A 16512-nucleotide genomic window follows, 5' to 3' on the forward strand; every position below is an offset into this window, starting at 1 on the left:
GAGCAAACCTCGTGTTGTATTGTGGGAAGTGTGCCCCTAACAATCATGGCAGACGCCTTTGGAGACGGTTTGTTCAGCGTGTTTGACGATGAACAACAAACTACCACAAGTAAAAAGATACCTGCTTCTCTGACACCAGAAATAGGGTAATCTGTTTTTGTTTACATATTAATGTTTGGTCTTTAAAATCAGGAGGTTAGCTAGGTTATCCAGGGAACCTAACGTTAAACTTCACACCATGTCTGCTAGCGTTGTTAGCTCGTTAATGGAACATAAAAAAGCACCTGGCTGGGCTGATAAACGTTAACTGAATTTGTTTTTGTTTTTGTCGTGTTATATAATGTTGAGTTATTTTTTGTGAGACCAAAGGTACAAGAGTATCTTGTTGGCTAGCTACTCCCTCCTGTCTATGTGGCTATAAGGTTCATGTGTAACGTTGCATTATATTCAAGAGTGTAGCGTTACAGGCTCAACTAGCTAGCTAACGACAGTTCTGTGTCCTGTATGATTATTTATCTATTTTCCAGGAAAGTTACAAGTAAAAATGGCACCGACAAAGATGCTGGTCCATCCGCCGCGGTCAAGAGAGAGGCAGACAGTGACGGTGGAGAGGAGATGGTGTTTGGGAAGAAACCTCGACATGAGACAGTCTCTGCTAATGACCTAAAGTAAGATGAGTTAGCTACATCTTAACACTGTGTGTCTGTACAGGATGCTTTGGTGCTGTCATGACTATAACTGATGGAGAGTAACTAAGTACAGTCACTTAAGTACAATTCTGAGGTACTTATTAGTATAGTATTTCCATATTATGCTACTTTATACTTCTATTTTACAACATTATATAAAAAAGAGAAATGATTAGTACTTTTGATACTCTAAAGTATGTATAGATGATATATTTATTCAGTAAAATTTGAATGTGGGATTTTGATTTACAACAGCTTTACAACTGAAACGTATACAGTCTAATACAACAGCCCTGCAATAAATTACCTCATTAAGATTTTATGGTTGTTCAGTTTTTTTCGGAGAGGTGTTGATTCAACTTTATGTAATTTCAAATCAATCACTTTGAGGTTGTTGTTTTTTTTGGTTAAAATACTGGCTTGAGATGCTACAGAATGTTTTAAAGTTGCTGTAGATAACAGGTGTTTTGTTTACTTCAGTCTTGCAGAATTTATGCCCCAAGTGAAAGTGGAGCAAGTTGACACTGTGGAAGGATGCTCACACGAGGTAAGAAGCAAATTGACAGATGGATAACAAAAAAAAGGAAAAAGCCGTAAGGTGGAGAACAGCTTTAATGTGCCTTCACATAGATTGCGCACATTTTTTGTTTCATCTATAAGACCATGTTATTATCTAATGTAAGGTGCCCTTGCCTCTTCTGAAAGGTATCATCAAATAAAATGTATTATTATTAATTTCTGGAACTCTACTGGAGGGATGAACATCATTCTTCATATTCCCTCATTTGTTTTGACGACTGTGGTGGAAAGCACTGTCTAACATGTGATATCACACCAAATTGGCTTTAGATCTGCCTATTGCAAAGACCATAGCGTATGATTCACACACTTTTTATTACAAAGATATATCAATTTTTTTGGTAATTTGTTGTTAAATATCCAAACCCTGATTGTTGAAGTATTTGACTTTCCCTCACAGGTGGCTCTTCCTGCCAGTGATGATTATAAACCCCTGAAACCACGAGTGGGGAAAGCAGCCAAGGTATGATGTGCCTTTAAACCAGGTCTTCTACTTGTGGAATTAATTTAGTTTGTTCAGTGTAGAATGTTATCCAATAACACTACAATTACAATTTTATTTTTCATTTGACATGTCTTGCTTGTCTTGCAGGAGTACCCTTTTGTTCTTGACCCGTTCCAGCGTGAGGCCATCTTATGTATCGACAACAACGAGTCTGTGCTTGTCTCTGCTCACACCTCTGCCGGCAAGACTGTCTGTGCCGAGTGAGTATCTTCAAAAGTTGGTTTAAAAAATGAATTGCTTACTGTACTGTTAGGTAGGCTTTGTCTGGAGCTCTACAGTCCTGTACACAGCAGACACATGACATTGACACATGTCAAGGCACCTGTATAATCACTGTTTTTACTCAAAGATGCAAGATAGAATTGAGTTTGCAGGAAGTGCATTATGTCAACATATACAGTAGGGGAACAACAGTAGGCCCTCCTCAAAAGTACAAAAAAAATATGACTGTCACAGTAAGGAGAGCAAATGTATATTTTTACTTCTTCCAACTATGATCTCATGCAAGTTTAAACAACTACTGTGGCTTTATTAAATGTACTTGTTTTGGTCAACATCTGTATTTAGCTATTAGTGATTGAGTTGGTTCCCTGCTGTTTTGGGAACCTGTGCTCCCAAACAAATGGAGAGGTACTTAAATCTCTGAAGTGCAATTGAGGAATGCATTTTTCTTGGTAGCCCAGGTTGACAGCAATCATAATGATCTTTTAGGTGAAACATTGGTTTAAATATTTAGATTTACTTTCAGTTGCGTTTTCTTAACTATGGTCATGTCAATCACTTCTGTCCTCTTCTTGTAGATATGCCATTGCACTGGCCCTTAGAGAGAAGCAGAGAGTGATCTTCACCAGCCCCATCAAAGCCCTCTCCAACCAGAAGTACAGAGAGATGTACGAAGAGTTCCAGGATGTGGGACTGATGACTGGTGACGTCACCATCAACCCCACCGCCTCCTGCCTTGTCATGACAACAGAGGTAAGATGTCTGAAAAATGGGTTGTTATTAGATTTGTCAAATGTCACCTTTATTGGCAGGTGGTGTTTGGAAAGTGTGCTGCAGGTTCAGTGTGTAGCTGGGAGTAGAGGCAGCACTGAGAGGTCGTTCTGACATGATAAACTGCATTTCTCCTAGATCCTGAGAAGCATGCTGTACCGAGGCTCTGAGATCATGAGGGAGGTGGCGTGGGTTGTCTTTGACGAGATCCATTACATGAGAGATGCAGGCGAGTACAGAATACAAACGACACAGACACACTATTGATTAACTGTCTTCTAGTGTGGGTTGGATCATCGGGCCTCATTCAAGAACCAGTCATATGAACCGATTGATTCTTAGGTGGCACATTAGATAATTTGTCGCATTCACCAATAACCTCTTTACACTTCTTGGGTACGAACTAAATTCACGAGTGGTCCCGGACTGTTGTACAAGTCATGCACAGATAGTGTGCCTTTCTCCAAGGGGCAAAAAACACTAGTATGACCTGAAGGAATTGCTAGTATAATGGCAATTTCTATTGGCATATTTCATATTACAGTTGAGTAGTTGTTAGCAAAGATTTTTTTAGCTGGTTTCTGTCACAGCTCTGCTCTGATGACACATTGTTGGCAGCTGTATTATTCAGGGATGCAAACTCAGCATGCCCCCAGACCCCCCCACCAAGGGGGTTCACATCTTTGTCACCCCTGATGAAATAGTCTTTAATGGTTTCGGATCTTTCAATATGACTTCTGATGCTGCTAAACGTGTATTCTTTTTGTCTACTGATTTAGGAATAGAAGCAATATGGTGTGAATTTCTTCTTTTTTGCTTTTTGTTAACATTTTTGTAAATGAAATTTGCCCACAAACTAAGCGGTAAATATGGTGCTAATGATCAAATCTCATTAACGCACTCCTCGTGAACAAGTGGCATTCATCAGGTTGGAACGAGCAATTTACAAGTTAGTTTGGTACGAGGAAACCTCATAGAAAAAGTAACAAAGGTTTTGGATAAGTACACAAACATGTTACTGCTTGTAACAAATCCTTCTGCTTTCTGTATATTTCAGAGCGTGGTGTGGTGTGGGAGGAGACCATCATTCTTCTTCCTGACAATGTGCATTACGTCTTCCTGTCAGCCACCATCCCCAATGCCAGGCAGTTTGCTGAGTGGATTTGCCACCTACATAAGCAGGTGGAATTTTATACTTGCATATATTGTAATCATAAGGGTTACGCTACCTCCTCCTGTATCTAATATGAGATGGTGATACTTATCTGTCTATATGTAAGGATCAGGTAGTACTTGTGTTTTTTTTTGTTTGTTTTTTTTCCATTGTGTTATATAATTAATGAAGTGTTTCTGTCATGTCTCCTGTAGCCATGCCATGTAGTCTACACAGACTACCGTCCCACTCCGCTGCAACACTACATCTTCCCATCAGGGGGCGATGGACTCCACCTAGTTGTTGATGAGAATGTAAGGACACCTACAAACTGAGTTATGAAAGAGTTGGCTAATTAATCCTATACAGGTCAGACTAGACACAGACAGGATGTGTCGGCTCTCATATTAGCTCAAGACGACCGTTTCTCTGTCTCCTAATTTTGGAAGCATCCATCGGGACCAGTCGATGCATCCCATAGATGATACATAACGTCTGACTGTGTTTTGCTTCTCTTCAGGGAGACTTCAGAGAGGATAATTTCAACACAGCTATGCAGGTGCTGAGAGACGCAGGGGATTCTGGGGGCAGTGGAGGGGGCAAGTGGGACCCGAGAGGACGGAAAGGAGGCACTAGAGGTGTGTGTGTGTGTGTGTGTGTGTGTGTGTGTGTGTGTCTTACATTTAATTTTTACCCGTGTGTATGATTTCCTTAGGTCCATCCAGCGTGTTCAAGATAGTGAAGATGATCATGGAGAGGAACTTCCAGCCTGTTATCATTTTCAGCTTCAGCAAGAAAGAATGTGAGGCCTACGCTCTACAGGTAGCCAAACTGGACTTTAACAGAGGTATGTGTATTCATGCTGCCATTCCTACTGAGCAGGGCTATCAAAATTGCCCAAAAATGACATTTGAATATTCCTTATAAAAAAAAGTACTCAAACATATTTGAATATCTGTTTTTGCACACCATGTTCACAAGCGGGCAAACCAATACAACGGGAGACATAACAACTTGTATAGGTACATTTATTTTAACATAAACATGTATTTTAAATGATCTACATACCCACACATTACAAAATAAACATATATATAAAATAATGTCCTATACCGTTAAACTTAATTTAAAGACTGTACACCCCTATGTCTCCCTAGAGCGTGCAGGAGGCAGGACATGACGTGGATTACACTGCAGTCAGATAGTCAGTTCATAATTTGGTCATAAACAACCAAGTCTCCTGCTGTTCCTGCGATTTTAGCATCGGCCCCTACCTGCCACTCTAAACCTACGCTTGGCCTGTCACTGTAGAGATTTACAATATGAGTGGTTATTTAGCAAGTCAAGAATGACTTGGCACTATGTAATACTTCTGCAAGCACTTTTTTAGTTTTAAGTATATACAATAGTCCTGGTGGTTTTGTGACGTGTGTACAGTTCAAGGTTTATGTCAGACCCTTGAACAGTAGATTAATGGTAGGTTACGTGTTTTTGGCATGAGATCATAACCATTTTCTTGGTTGTTTTTTTTGCTAAACCGAGTGAGGGCATATTGCATGTGAAGCTGATTAAACATGATGTATATCAACAATTTCTGTGTTTACAAGGCACTGATTAGACTCTAATAATGTTGAAATATTTTCTAGATGTGACAATGCATAGGAGTTGTGAGTTCTGTTGACAATCTTGATTCGTAGTCCACTAACTTCATGAATTTATGTTTCATAATCTAATTATATTTTCTAGAGCTGCAACAATAAGTCAATCAATTGTTTAGTGGATCAACAGACAATAAATCGGCAACTATTTTGATAATCCAATAAGCGTTTTAGACCTTTTTTAAGAGACAAAAAGACATTTGACACCCTGGGCTTGGAGATATAATAATCCTAGCTGTTTATTCGCCAGTAGTAAGTGATCAAATGTCAGCTTGACATTATGTACCTCTTATAAGCTAAATTAAACCACATTGTTTCATCGTCGACTGTTCAGATATAAAGTCACATTATCAGCACATTTAACAATGATCATATTCGTGGTTAGATTCAGAGTTGGTGAGCATATTGTCTTTGCAGCCTAAAGTGCCAAAGCAAATACATTTTATGACAAATTGCTGTGAGCATTAGGGAGGGAGTTGGAATTGGGAAAGCGAAACCGCTCACCAAAATGCTAAATTGTTGGCAAGTGGGAGCTGAGTGAATCCTCCCCACTGAGTGAGTGCCATGAATATGGCTTATTGTGGCTGTACAGCTGGTGCTGTTTGGTCCAGTGAAAAAGTGAAGTTGCTTCATGAGGACAAATCTCTGTACGATGGGAGACAATCCAGCAGTAGGTTGAGCTTGGCTCATATCCACCTGCTTCAGCCTTTTTCAGTGAAATAAAACATGCTTATGAAGTCTTACTTGGGAAACATTTTCCTCCCTCAGCTTGGTTTGTTTTCCCTGCATTGTGACATTTTTCAAAATGATGAGGGTTTTTTGTTTTAATGCTGAGCTCTTCCAACACTGACAGCCTTGCAGCCAACGTGTGTGTGTGTGTATGTATGTGTATATATATATATATATATATATATTGAGAGAGAGAGAGAGATAGATAGAGTTTTTCTATATCTATCTATCTCACTAATGAGATAATTTCTCATTTCCGCCAGTTTCATGTGTTTCAAGAATTTTCTTTAACAGACTGATTCTCTTAAAAAATGAGTCAGATGGTATCCAGTAATAACAGTCAAATAATTTCGTTAGACTGAAGAAAATTTCACTTGATTGAGGAAAATTGTTTAAATAATTCGATTTGTAAAGGAGTCCGTTATTCGATCAACATGTTTAGTAGTTTAAAGACAAATGAGCTTTCGTGACAATGTGATTGTTTTTTTTTTTTAATGGCTGCCGAAATCATTACTTAACCATTTGCAGTTTCTTTCTTTATGTCATTTAGAAACTCATAGGGACCAATTCTCTCTAGCAAACAGTTGAGAAGCCAGATTGTTCAACCAGCACATTTGTAGGCAGGTTGTTGGTGTTATGGAGTAGCCTACCTCTGTTTGTGTGCGTAGGTGGGTTATAATGAGGAGAGAGAGCCACATGGCTGTCCTGGTTTCTCTCATTGTCAACCAGCTACTCACCTCACATTCCCTCTCTACTTTGTTTTCTTCCTTCCATATATTCTTCTCAGTCTGTTTTTATGAACACTAAACGCAGAGTCCCCGCTCTCTTTCTCTTCCTACTCTGTGCTGTGACACACAGTTTCTGGGCAGTGTTTGTGGAATGGCAGATCTGTGTTGGAGTCAGGGGACCGGCTGGTGCCGAAACACAAACCAACTGACCGAGTGCAGGACTGCAGCGTCAAACAGACAAGTTTTGGTCAGACCATGCAAAGACAGGGGGACATAGACCAGATTGTGTTGTTGTGATGCTGTCCTGCAGTGGTAGTTTTGTACAGCAGCCTTACAGTTGTTTGTCACGTATGGAAAGAGCCTTAGGTTGATGAAGTCTGTCCAACCAGCAGTTGGGTCCAGAGTCAAATATTTCAGCAATTACTGGTCACATAGTTGTGAATTTGGTTTTGATATTCATGCTGCACAGAGGATAATGTGTTGACTTAAAGGAGAACTCCAGCGGTATTACACTTTCATAAAGTTGGGTGACTTGCAAAAGACAGATTTAAAAACGAATGGTGAGAATTGATGTAGCAGTTGTTGAGATACTTCTTCCATTAGACCCTCCTGACATGTCTTTCAAACTTGACATCCCCAGTTTGCAATGCAGGGTTTTTGCCAAAGCTTGCGGGCTACAAATGTGTAACAGAAGACATTATATTATACGACCAGGCTTTGGCCAGTGTAAACCTTTTCAAACCGGTTTGATATTAAAGGGGAACTATGCAGTTTTTTTTAGCTTAATTTACTTTAACTGAACAGCTTCGGAGTCATTGGAATGGTTATATGACTTTTTTCAAGTTGAATGGTAGTCGTCTCGCTGCCCCCTAGCGCCTGTGAGCTGAAAAACCACTCTTGCAACTTTAGACCGGCGAGTCGCCGGCCTTGGCGTCAGGAAGTATCGTGTGATATCAGGTCTCGCGATGCAACGAATTGCTTCACGGCACTGCACACATACGCCCATTCAGGACGCTAGGTGTCACGCTAGACTCAGCCGCTCTTAAGTGAGACTGATCAGATCCCATAATGAGAGTGTAGTGAGTACAGTCCACTTGGTGGCGGCAATGAACCTCTGCAATGTTTGTTTTTTACGGTCTATGGTGTTCACGTCTTTTTTTTTAGCTCACCTCTTTCGTCGGCTTGAATGTTATTATTATACATCCATGCTTGAAATCCGAAATGTTTCCATATTTGCCCGCGCAGTTTTAGTTTTCTTTGAGACTGCCCTATATTGTCTCCTCACCCCAAAAAACATGAACATTCTACTAAACAAATACAACATTGTCATATTGATAAATGCCGGTACAACTAGTAAACTGATCTTCATATGGAAAACCTCTCACCAGATTGCCATGACGTTTGCTGTGAATAGAAGTATCTTTATGTTTTCGGTGACCCTTTGTCCTTTCTTTTACCACCATCACCTGGGCAATTTCTCTAGTTGTACATAAGAAACATCAAAAGCTGAAGGGCAGATTGCCATGGAAGTCAGAGTACAATCACGCTCCTCAGAGGTTGAACACTTTACTTTTCGGATGTTCTCTGATCTTCCCTTTGGTCCCACCCTCAGGGCAAACTTCTGGCTTGCTGATAGAGTGCGTGTCAGTGTGTTTGCAGCCTCTAGGGGCCGCAAGTGGAGCTTTATTAGACTCGTAGCCATTAAAACGTCTATATGAAAACCCTGCTCCCTCTGTGTGATATAATGTAAATGTTTTAACTGTTAACATTTTTTTTATCAGACTGTTTTACTGGAGCCATGGATTTAGCTTGGGCTTAACTCGCTTTTTACGTTGGTCCCAGTGTGTGTTTATCTGTGGTATTTCTTTGTTTTTAAACCACGAAAATAAGTCCTGTTGACACTGAAGTCATTTGACTTTAAAAATAAATGCTGGGCCATCATACTTTGTGGAAGTCCAAGTTTCTGACTAACACAGGCTCATAAGCCGAAGGGTTCCAAGAATGGTTTAATGAATAAAGAAAGACCTGTGACTAAGTTTCCACATGGACACATATCCACAGAGATAGCCAACCAGCCACAGTAAACAACATAATGTGATTAGCTTAATAATAAGACACTGGTGGTGGTGGTGGCACTGTGGTACATTCATATACGACGGATTACAATAATAAAGTGTTGGTTTAACATGTGGCAGCATTCAATCACTTTCCAGACATTGATTGTTTTTGTAATAAAACCTCAGTCTTCAATTGAACAATATAACTATTTTTAAATGTTTTGAAAAACTGAATAGGAAATTCTACAAAACATTAATTAGAAAAACTGTTTTGTTGAAACATGGCTGCAAAATCTGATAAAATCTAGAGTTAACGCAGACTTGAAGCATTTGTTTGCTTAATCCCTGGGTGGTTAAACTTTCTCTGCAAGCAATTCTCTAAAAACAATTCTCCCTTTTATTCCACATTAACCACACACGCCAAGAGGAATTATATTTGTTTATTATATTTAGTGTGTGTGTGTGTTTTAATTGAGACACAGGTTCAGGATGTAAGAAATGGCTGTGTGCTAATATTTAGAACGCTTTCTGAAGACGTATGACGAGACGTTAAGAAATCCATCGTTTGTTTGTTCCAGATGACGAGAAACGTCTGGTGGAGGAAGTTTTCAACAACGCAGTGGACTGTCTTTCTGATGAAGACAAGAAACTCCCCCAGGTGAGGAGGACTGAACTCTCACTCTGTTTCCCCACAACTTGTGTAATGTTTTTATTACCATCCACGTTGCTCTTACTCCTGTTTTTAAACCCAGCGCTGCCACCTTGTAAAAGCCCAGCAAAAAAGCCCTCAGCTTGCCCTTTAGAATCATTTTCTGCTAAGAGAAGGCAGTTAAACTGCCTTAATGTAAATAGCTGCACATATAATGTCAACATGGGCTCCAACACTGTGCTCCTTTTATTCTACCCTGCTGAGCCGAGTCACATTATAAAAACCAGCCGTGTTGAGGTAACAGTTGTTAGTGGGTAGACCGCTACGGCAAGAGCAACGGCAGAGCCAACCCAACATCACACTTTTCCACTATGAGGGTTCTATGCTTTTTCATTCACTGTTTCATTAACTATAAGCCAACTGGTGAATTTGCACTGTCACTAAACCTTTGATAATCAAATACAACACTAATCGGCCTATCAACGGTCTCTGCATTCTTAAGGTGGAGCATGTGCTGCCGTTGTTGAAGAGGGGGATAGGAATCCATCATGGAGGCCTGCTGCCCATCCTGAAAGAGACTATAGAGATCCTTTTCTCTGAAGGCCTGATCAAGGTACGCCTGCATCAAGAAACTCATCAAAACACATTTAAACAAATATGATTCATCCCTCAGCAGAGTTAATGCAATTACTTGATTTGTAAAGATGATCAAGGAATGTTTACCTTACTTTATCACAAACGTAGTTTTATTATGCTTGAATTTAAACATTGTGTACATGCATAATAAAAAAAAAAACAACTCTTTAGTAAGTTGTAATGTTGAGAATTGATACAAAACTCCAAAAATAAAGGTGTCAATGTTTTTACCACTGCTAGTGCTGTGGAGCAGTGTTTTTGTAGAGTTTTGATTAAAAGCCTTTATTAGTTATATGGCTTGTAAGTCCTCAGAGGCTTGTAACTATGCATAAGTGCCTGAAGTTCTTTGAGACGTCGGAAGAGTTCCTTTTTCTTTAAGAGCAGCAGCTTTTGTTTAAGCGCATCCCAAAGTTTACCCATTGAGTACACAGTTATCTTTTTGAACTTTAGAAATCGCCTTTCCAGATGTTTTATTAAACAAAACATATTCAACATGTTTATTAGATACACAAAGTCTTCTGGTAAGAAACACTAAATGCAAACATAAATTTGTTTGTTTACAAGAAAACTCCACAGGACACCTTTTTTAAGATGGATTAATGAAGTCATCATAATGCTGGCTTTCTCATTTCAGGCCCTGTTTGCTACAGAGACATTTGCCATGGGCATCAACATGCCGGCTCGCACTGTGCTCTTCACCAGCGCACGCAAATTTGATGGCAAGAATCACCGCTTTGTAAGAGCACACACAACGCACACAGTTAATGTCACATAAGTCAATAAAGAGATCTTGTCAAGAGGAAATTCTCACATAAAGTTTTGGGATTTTTTACCCCTCATCCTACGTTACATGCAACATCCTAACAAGTAAGTTATTTTGTGGAGCTGTAATTTCCATAGATGTGGTTTTGGCACACATAAGCAGGAAGTTGAGCCCAAAAAGTGTAGTTCATGTAAACTAGGCATCCATCCTTGGAGAAGTTTCTCTGCCTTTTGAGGGGAGCTGCAAGGCTAATCTCCCTCTTACTGTGGTCTTCAATGAGTAGCCACTAGAATAGTAAGACTTCATAAACTGTGCGATCTCTTTACAACAACTGCTCTGGCCTGTGTGCAGTGTGGAGTTGTTACAGTGTGTTGCTCTGAGGCCTTTATAAGGTCTTCAAGTCCTGCAGCTTGCACTGCCACATAAACAGCCACGTATTGTTTATATGAGCTGGTGTGTGTGTGTGTGTGTGTGTGTGTGTGTGTGTGTGTGTGTGTGTGTGTGTGTGTGTGTGTGTGTGTGTGTGTGTGTGTGTGTGTGTGTGTGTGTGTGTGTGTGTGTGTGTGTGTGTGTGTGTGTGTGTGTGTGTGGCTGCCGTCTCTTAGAAGCACCCTTCATCCTCACTTCATACACATGGATTTCCAGCTCACATACACAAAGGCTTGAAGAGAAGGAAACTGCTCTCCAAGAGGTTCATCAGGAACATCTGGTGCCGCTGATGTTGCCAAAGCTCCACGCAGGCACTCACACATTCAATTACACATGATTCTCATTCCTGAAACGCACTGTGTTTCAAATCAAGAGCTGATTCCATGACATCAGATCATTTCGACACAAAAATAATCTTATCACTTTTTTTTAGTGCATTTTTATTGCTCAAAGACCAGTAGATATGTGGAGTTTAATCAGAACCATTTGTGATGCACAGATAGTCCCCAGAGGCTTATGGAAAACTGGTTCAGTCTCTTCCTCACGATCACCTAGTTTTTATGTTACTATTGCAGATACTTGGCTAGGTACTACACAATATACATACACAAATAGACATAATATTACAGGTACAAAGAAGCATTCATTAACTAATCGCTTTTCTTAATGTCTTGTGTGTTTTCATGTGGTCTAGATTACATCAGGTGAGTACATCCAGATGTCCGGGCGAGCCGGTAGGAGAGGAATGGACGACAGGGGAATTGTTATTTTCATGGTGGACGAGAAGATGAGTCCAGCTGTGGGCAAACAGCTACTGAAGGTGCAGTGAATATAGCTGCTACCTACGCTGCTTTTTTTATATACAAGTTGAGGTTATTCTTCTGAATGCAATTGCTAGTCCTCAATCCCCTATTTGCAAGCCTCTTCAGTGCTGTCTACACATTCTTCTGTAACAAGAATAGTCCAACTATCCCATCAATGAAACATATTACCCTGCTGTCTCTCGTTGTGTGAACAGTTGAATGGAAATTGCAAGAAGTGACTCTTAAGAAGTTCTCTTTATGGACCATCAGGCCATTTGGTGCTCCGTCAAAGTCTAATACACACAGTCACAGGGAAGCCAGAGTCTCTCCGTCTTGTCTTTGATTTGACACATTTATAGCTGCCATAAATATGTAGCTGCATAGCCTTTGAAAGAGATTGTGTTAATGTAAAACTGTTTGTTGGCTCTGTCACAGTGCTTAACCCCCAGGGTGTCTTGGAGAAGCTCTTGTTCGTATCTGGGTTTCTGGGGGTTGTGATTGCAAAATCTCTCTGTTTAATTTGGGGAAAGTGACAGTTCAGTTTTCATTTATTTAGACCTCATACCTTCTTGACATTTTTAGTAAAAGGCTAACATTATCAAAACGCATAATTAACCACAGTTGTATATTATTATTATAATGAAAGCATTTCTTTTTTTTATGTTTATTTTTAATGCTGTCTGTTTTTTTTATTGTGCTGTGCAGGGCTCAGCTGACCCTTTGAACAGTGCCTTCCACCTGACCTACAACATGGTGCTCAACCTGCTGCGTGTGGAGGAGATCAACCCAGAGTACATGCTGGAGAAGTCTTTCTACCAGTTCCAACACTACAGGGCTTTGCCTGGTGTTGTGGAGAGTAAGCATTTTTCATATTTACTACGGCACACTCCGGGCTGGATGAGTAAATAACCTGTAGAGAAACTCCAGATTCTACTAATACAGTGATATCTGTATACTTGATTAGTACATACTTCAGATTTCTCTGATTTGTGCAGAGGTAAACAACTGCCAAAGGTTAATCTTACTTGACAGCTTTACAGAGGTTGTATATCATTTTTGTCTTATTTAGAAATGGCAAACAATTCTGTTTGAGGTGTGCTAAAGACTTAAACAAACACAGTTTTGACTGTTGTGTGTGACTTCATGCGGTCACTGATACCATAACATCATTCATTAATAAGTGTCTGGTATTAATTATTTTCCATGTCAAGAGGTCAATGTGCAGAAAGCCATCAAGAAATTTATTTTACTGAAAGATTCTAAAATATAATTTCCTCTCCTGTAGTGGCCTACTTCTACTTTGAACTTGAATGATATTGCTGATTTATTTATTTATTTTTATTTTTTTCTGTGCAGAAATTAAGAATTATGAGGAGCAGTACCACAGCATTGAGATTCCCAATGAAGAGGGTGTGGTCACTTACTTTAAAATCAGACAGCAGCTGGCCAAACTGGGTAAAGAGATACAAGAGTTCACCCACAAACCCAAATACTGCTTGCCCTTCTTGCAGCCTGGACGACTTGTCAAGGTAGAGCTTCACACACTCACGGTTTGATGACCGAACAATAATTATTAATTTGAAATATTATTGAATTTATTTCTTTTTTTATCATACAGGTAAAAAATGAAGATGCTGACTTTGGCTGGGGAGTTGTTGTAAACTTTTGCAAGAAGTCCAACGTGAAGGTAAGTTGGTGTCATGGTGTCACATGTATGTGAGTCAATTTGTCAATGTGGCTGTAACTAATGCGCTTTTTCCCATTTAGACCAGTACAGACTCTGAGCCGCTCTATGTGGTGGAGGTTTTGGTCCACTGTAGTAAGGACAGTGTAAAAGATGCTGCGACTGAGGCTGCTAAACCTGCTGCTCCAGGGGAGACTGGCGAAATGCAGGTAGGTGCAACAAGCACACAAGACACACTTGCACATTACATACACAAATATGACTACATATCTCTGTAGTCAGGGTGAGTATAACTCTAACCTTTTTTGTTTTTGTCCAGGTGGTCCCAGTGATGCTTCATCTCCTGACTTCCATCAGCTCTGTTCGCCTTTACATCCCCAAAGACCTGAGGCCCTTTGACAACAGACAGCTCATGCTCAAGTCTATACAGGTACAAAATGCAGCCATGTTGAAACAAAGATAATGAAACTGGTAGAACTCAACTGAAATTATTATGTAAATTGTTGCTCTTTCTTTTCCTTGCCTCCAAACATTTTGTCTGCAGGAGGTACAGAAACGTTTCCCAGATGGCGTTCCTCTGCTCGATCCCATAGATGACATGGGCATCAAAGACCCTGCACTGAAGAAAGTTATTCAGAAAGTGGAGGCCTTTGAGCACCGCATGTACTCCCACCCCATGCACAGTGACCCCAACTTGGAATCTGTGTATTCCCTCTGTGAGAAGAAAGCTCTGGTGAGAAACAGTTTGTGTCTTTCAATTTGTGGAAATCAAAGCCATAGAAAACCCTGCTAAATGTCAAACCTTACTGAAACCATATAACGACAGAGTACACACAGTTGTTGTTTTTTTTTACTATTGAAATATATTAACTACTTTTATCTTTTTTATCTACAGTACATTGGCTACCTTTTGTTAGAGCACAATTCATGACCTTCCATTGTCTTTTCCTGCCAGACATGTCTGCTTTGGCCATATATACTCATACAGACAAACACAGGAAGAAAGCAAGGACATTAGTCCTACAGGGCCTCACCCTCAGTTATAGGTCAGATAACCGAAAACCTTTTCGTCAGATCACATGAGCGACGGATAAAACATTCTTTCAAAAACAAACTCATACCTGCAATTAAAGAGAAACAAAAAGTGTACAGGTTCTCTTGCATAAATGTTCTCTGCGCCTGTATAACATCATGAGCAAAGGAACTAAATGCTATATGCAAGCCATTTTGGACTCAACAGTGCACTGCAGCAATGCAAGCTTAACAGCAGCCCTGCTATGCACGTGTCTCGACACAATTCTCTTCTACTTATCAGATTCATTCATAAAAATGAAGTCAAACATTAGCTCTAAAACATAAAAATACAAATGCATTGTGTTTAACTTGTTAAAAGTAGCTGCATGTCACATATATAGCAATAAGAGTATAAGTTTACAGCCATGCTTGTGGCTTTGAAGTTATACTTAGGCACAGCTGTGCTTTGAGCTAGATGCTAATGCTAGCATTGCAACACGCTCACAATAACAATGCTAACATGCTGATGTTTAGCAGCAGGTGAAATGTTAACCATGTTCACCATCTTAAATTAGTGTTAGCATACTAACATTTGATAATTAGCACAAAGTCTAATGGGCAGGATGGGAATGTCATTAGCTTCGCAGGTTTTTGTCTGTACAAGATTTCGTAGTTATTCATTAAGTAGTTGCAGTAGTAGTGCAGATAATTCAGTCTGGACCCAAAGTTGTGGACCGACCAACAGGCAGACATCGCAATCCATTAAGTGGTGCTGCTAGCTTTGCAAAAAAATGGAGCAAAGAAAATGCGTATTTCAGGGAAAAGTCCAGAGCAAAAATAAGTAAAGCTAGTGGAAAGGCAACACATACAATTTGTAAAATAAAACAGTTGCTACACTTTGTTGGAACACAGAACATTCCCTTTTACAGGAAAGCCTATGAATTCAACTTTAGAACACACAGCCTTATAATAATATATTGGCAACACTTTAGGAATCTCAGGAAAAATAGGGATTATTATGCCAGAGGTGTTAACATGTACCTTTTTTTTTTTTTTTTTTTTTAATAAAATTCTAAACCTAATCCACATACGCATACGTATGATGTCCTGTTCCATAATTTAGCACAACAACATGCACATTATTTCATCTGTGTGCTCTGCTTAACAGAAATATCTGTTCAGTTTATGTTGGTGAAGTTAAAAAGGCACAGTGTGATATATGCAAAACACCCAGATTAGCTTTGTGTGTGGAGAGGGGGTGTGGAAGCAAACCAGACCATGTTTGACAATCTGCATAAACATTTACATCCCTCTGTGGCCTTGTGTGTGTTGTTAAATGATAGGGTACAGTACACTTTAAACTGGATTACCTTATGTTGGATTGGCAGAGTCTCTGCAGCTAATCCTCGATCTCATTTGTGCAGCTGACCTCTGCTTTGGCCT

The 16512-nt window shown here is 39.8% G+C and overlaps 1 protein-coding gene across 1 annotated transcript in view; it reads left to right on the top strand.

Annotated features, from left to right (window-relative positions):
• Position 1: 1 nt before the first annotated feature.
• mtrex (Mtr4 exosome RNA helicase) overlaps positions 2 to 16512 on the top strand; it is a 21883-nt gene continuing 5372 nt past the window's right edge. The window contains exons 1-21 of the mRNA XM_078271134.1: positions 2 to 146; positions 528 to 668; positions 1170 to 1236; positions 1669 to 1731; positions 1861 to 1973; positions 2574 to 2748; positions 2905 to 2995; positions 3824 to 3948; positions 4135 to 4233; positions 4440 to 4557; positions 4635 to 4766; positions 9670 to 9749; positions 10243 to 10353; positions 11011 to 11112; positions 12263 to 12388; positions 13077 to 13227; positions 13728 to 13900; positions 13990 to 14058; positions 14139 to 14264; positions 14375 to 14485; positions 14600 to 14788. Coding sequence (XP_078127260.1) covers positions 46 to 146; positions 528 to 668; positions 1170 to 1236; positions 1669 to 1731; positions 1861 to 1973; positions 2574 to 2748; positions 2905 to 2995; positions 3824 to 3948; positions 4135 to 4233; positions 4440 to 4557; positions 4635 to 4766; positions 9670 to 9749; positions 10243 to 10353; positions 11011 to 11112; positions 12263 to 12388; positions 13077 to 13227; positions 13728 to 13900; positions 13990 to 14058; positions 14139 to 14264; positions 14375 to 14485; positions 14600 to 14788 — 2463 coding nt within the window. The 5' untranslated portion in view covers positions 2 to 45. The remainder of the gene's footprint in view (positions 147 to 527; positions 669 to 1169; positions 1237 to 1668; positions 1732 to 1860; positions 1974 to 2573; positions 2749 to 2904; positions 2996 to 3823; positions 3949 to 4134; positions 4234 to 4439; positions 4558 to 4634; positions 4767 to 9669; positions 9750 to 10242; positions 10354 to 11010; positions 11113 to 12262; positions 12389 to 13076; positions 13228 to 13727; positions 13901 to 13989; positions 14059 to 14138; positions 14265 to 14374; positions 14486 to 14599; positions 14789 to 16512) is intronic.

Source organism: Sander vitreus, chromosome 16 (genome assembly GCF_031162955.1).
Source record: "Sander vitreus isolate 19-12246 chromosome 16, sanVit1, whole genome shotgun sequence".
NCBI lineage: Eukaryota > Metazoa > Chordata > Actinopteri > Perciformes > Percidae > Sander > Sander vitreus.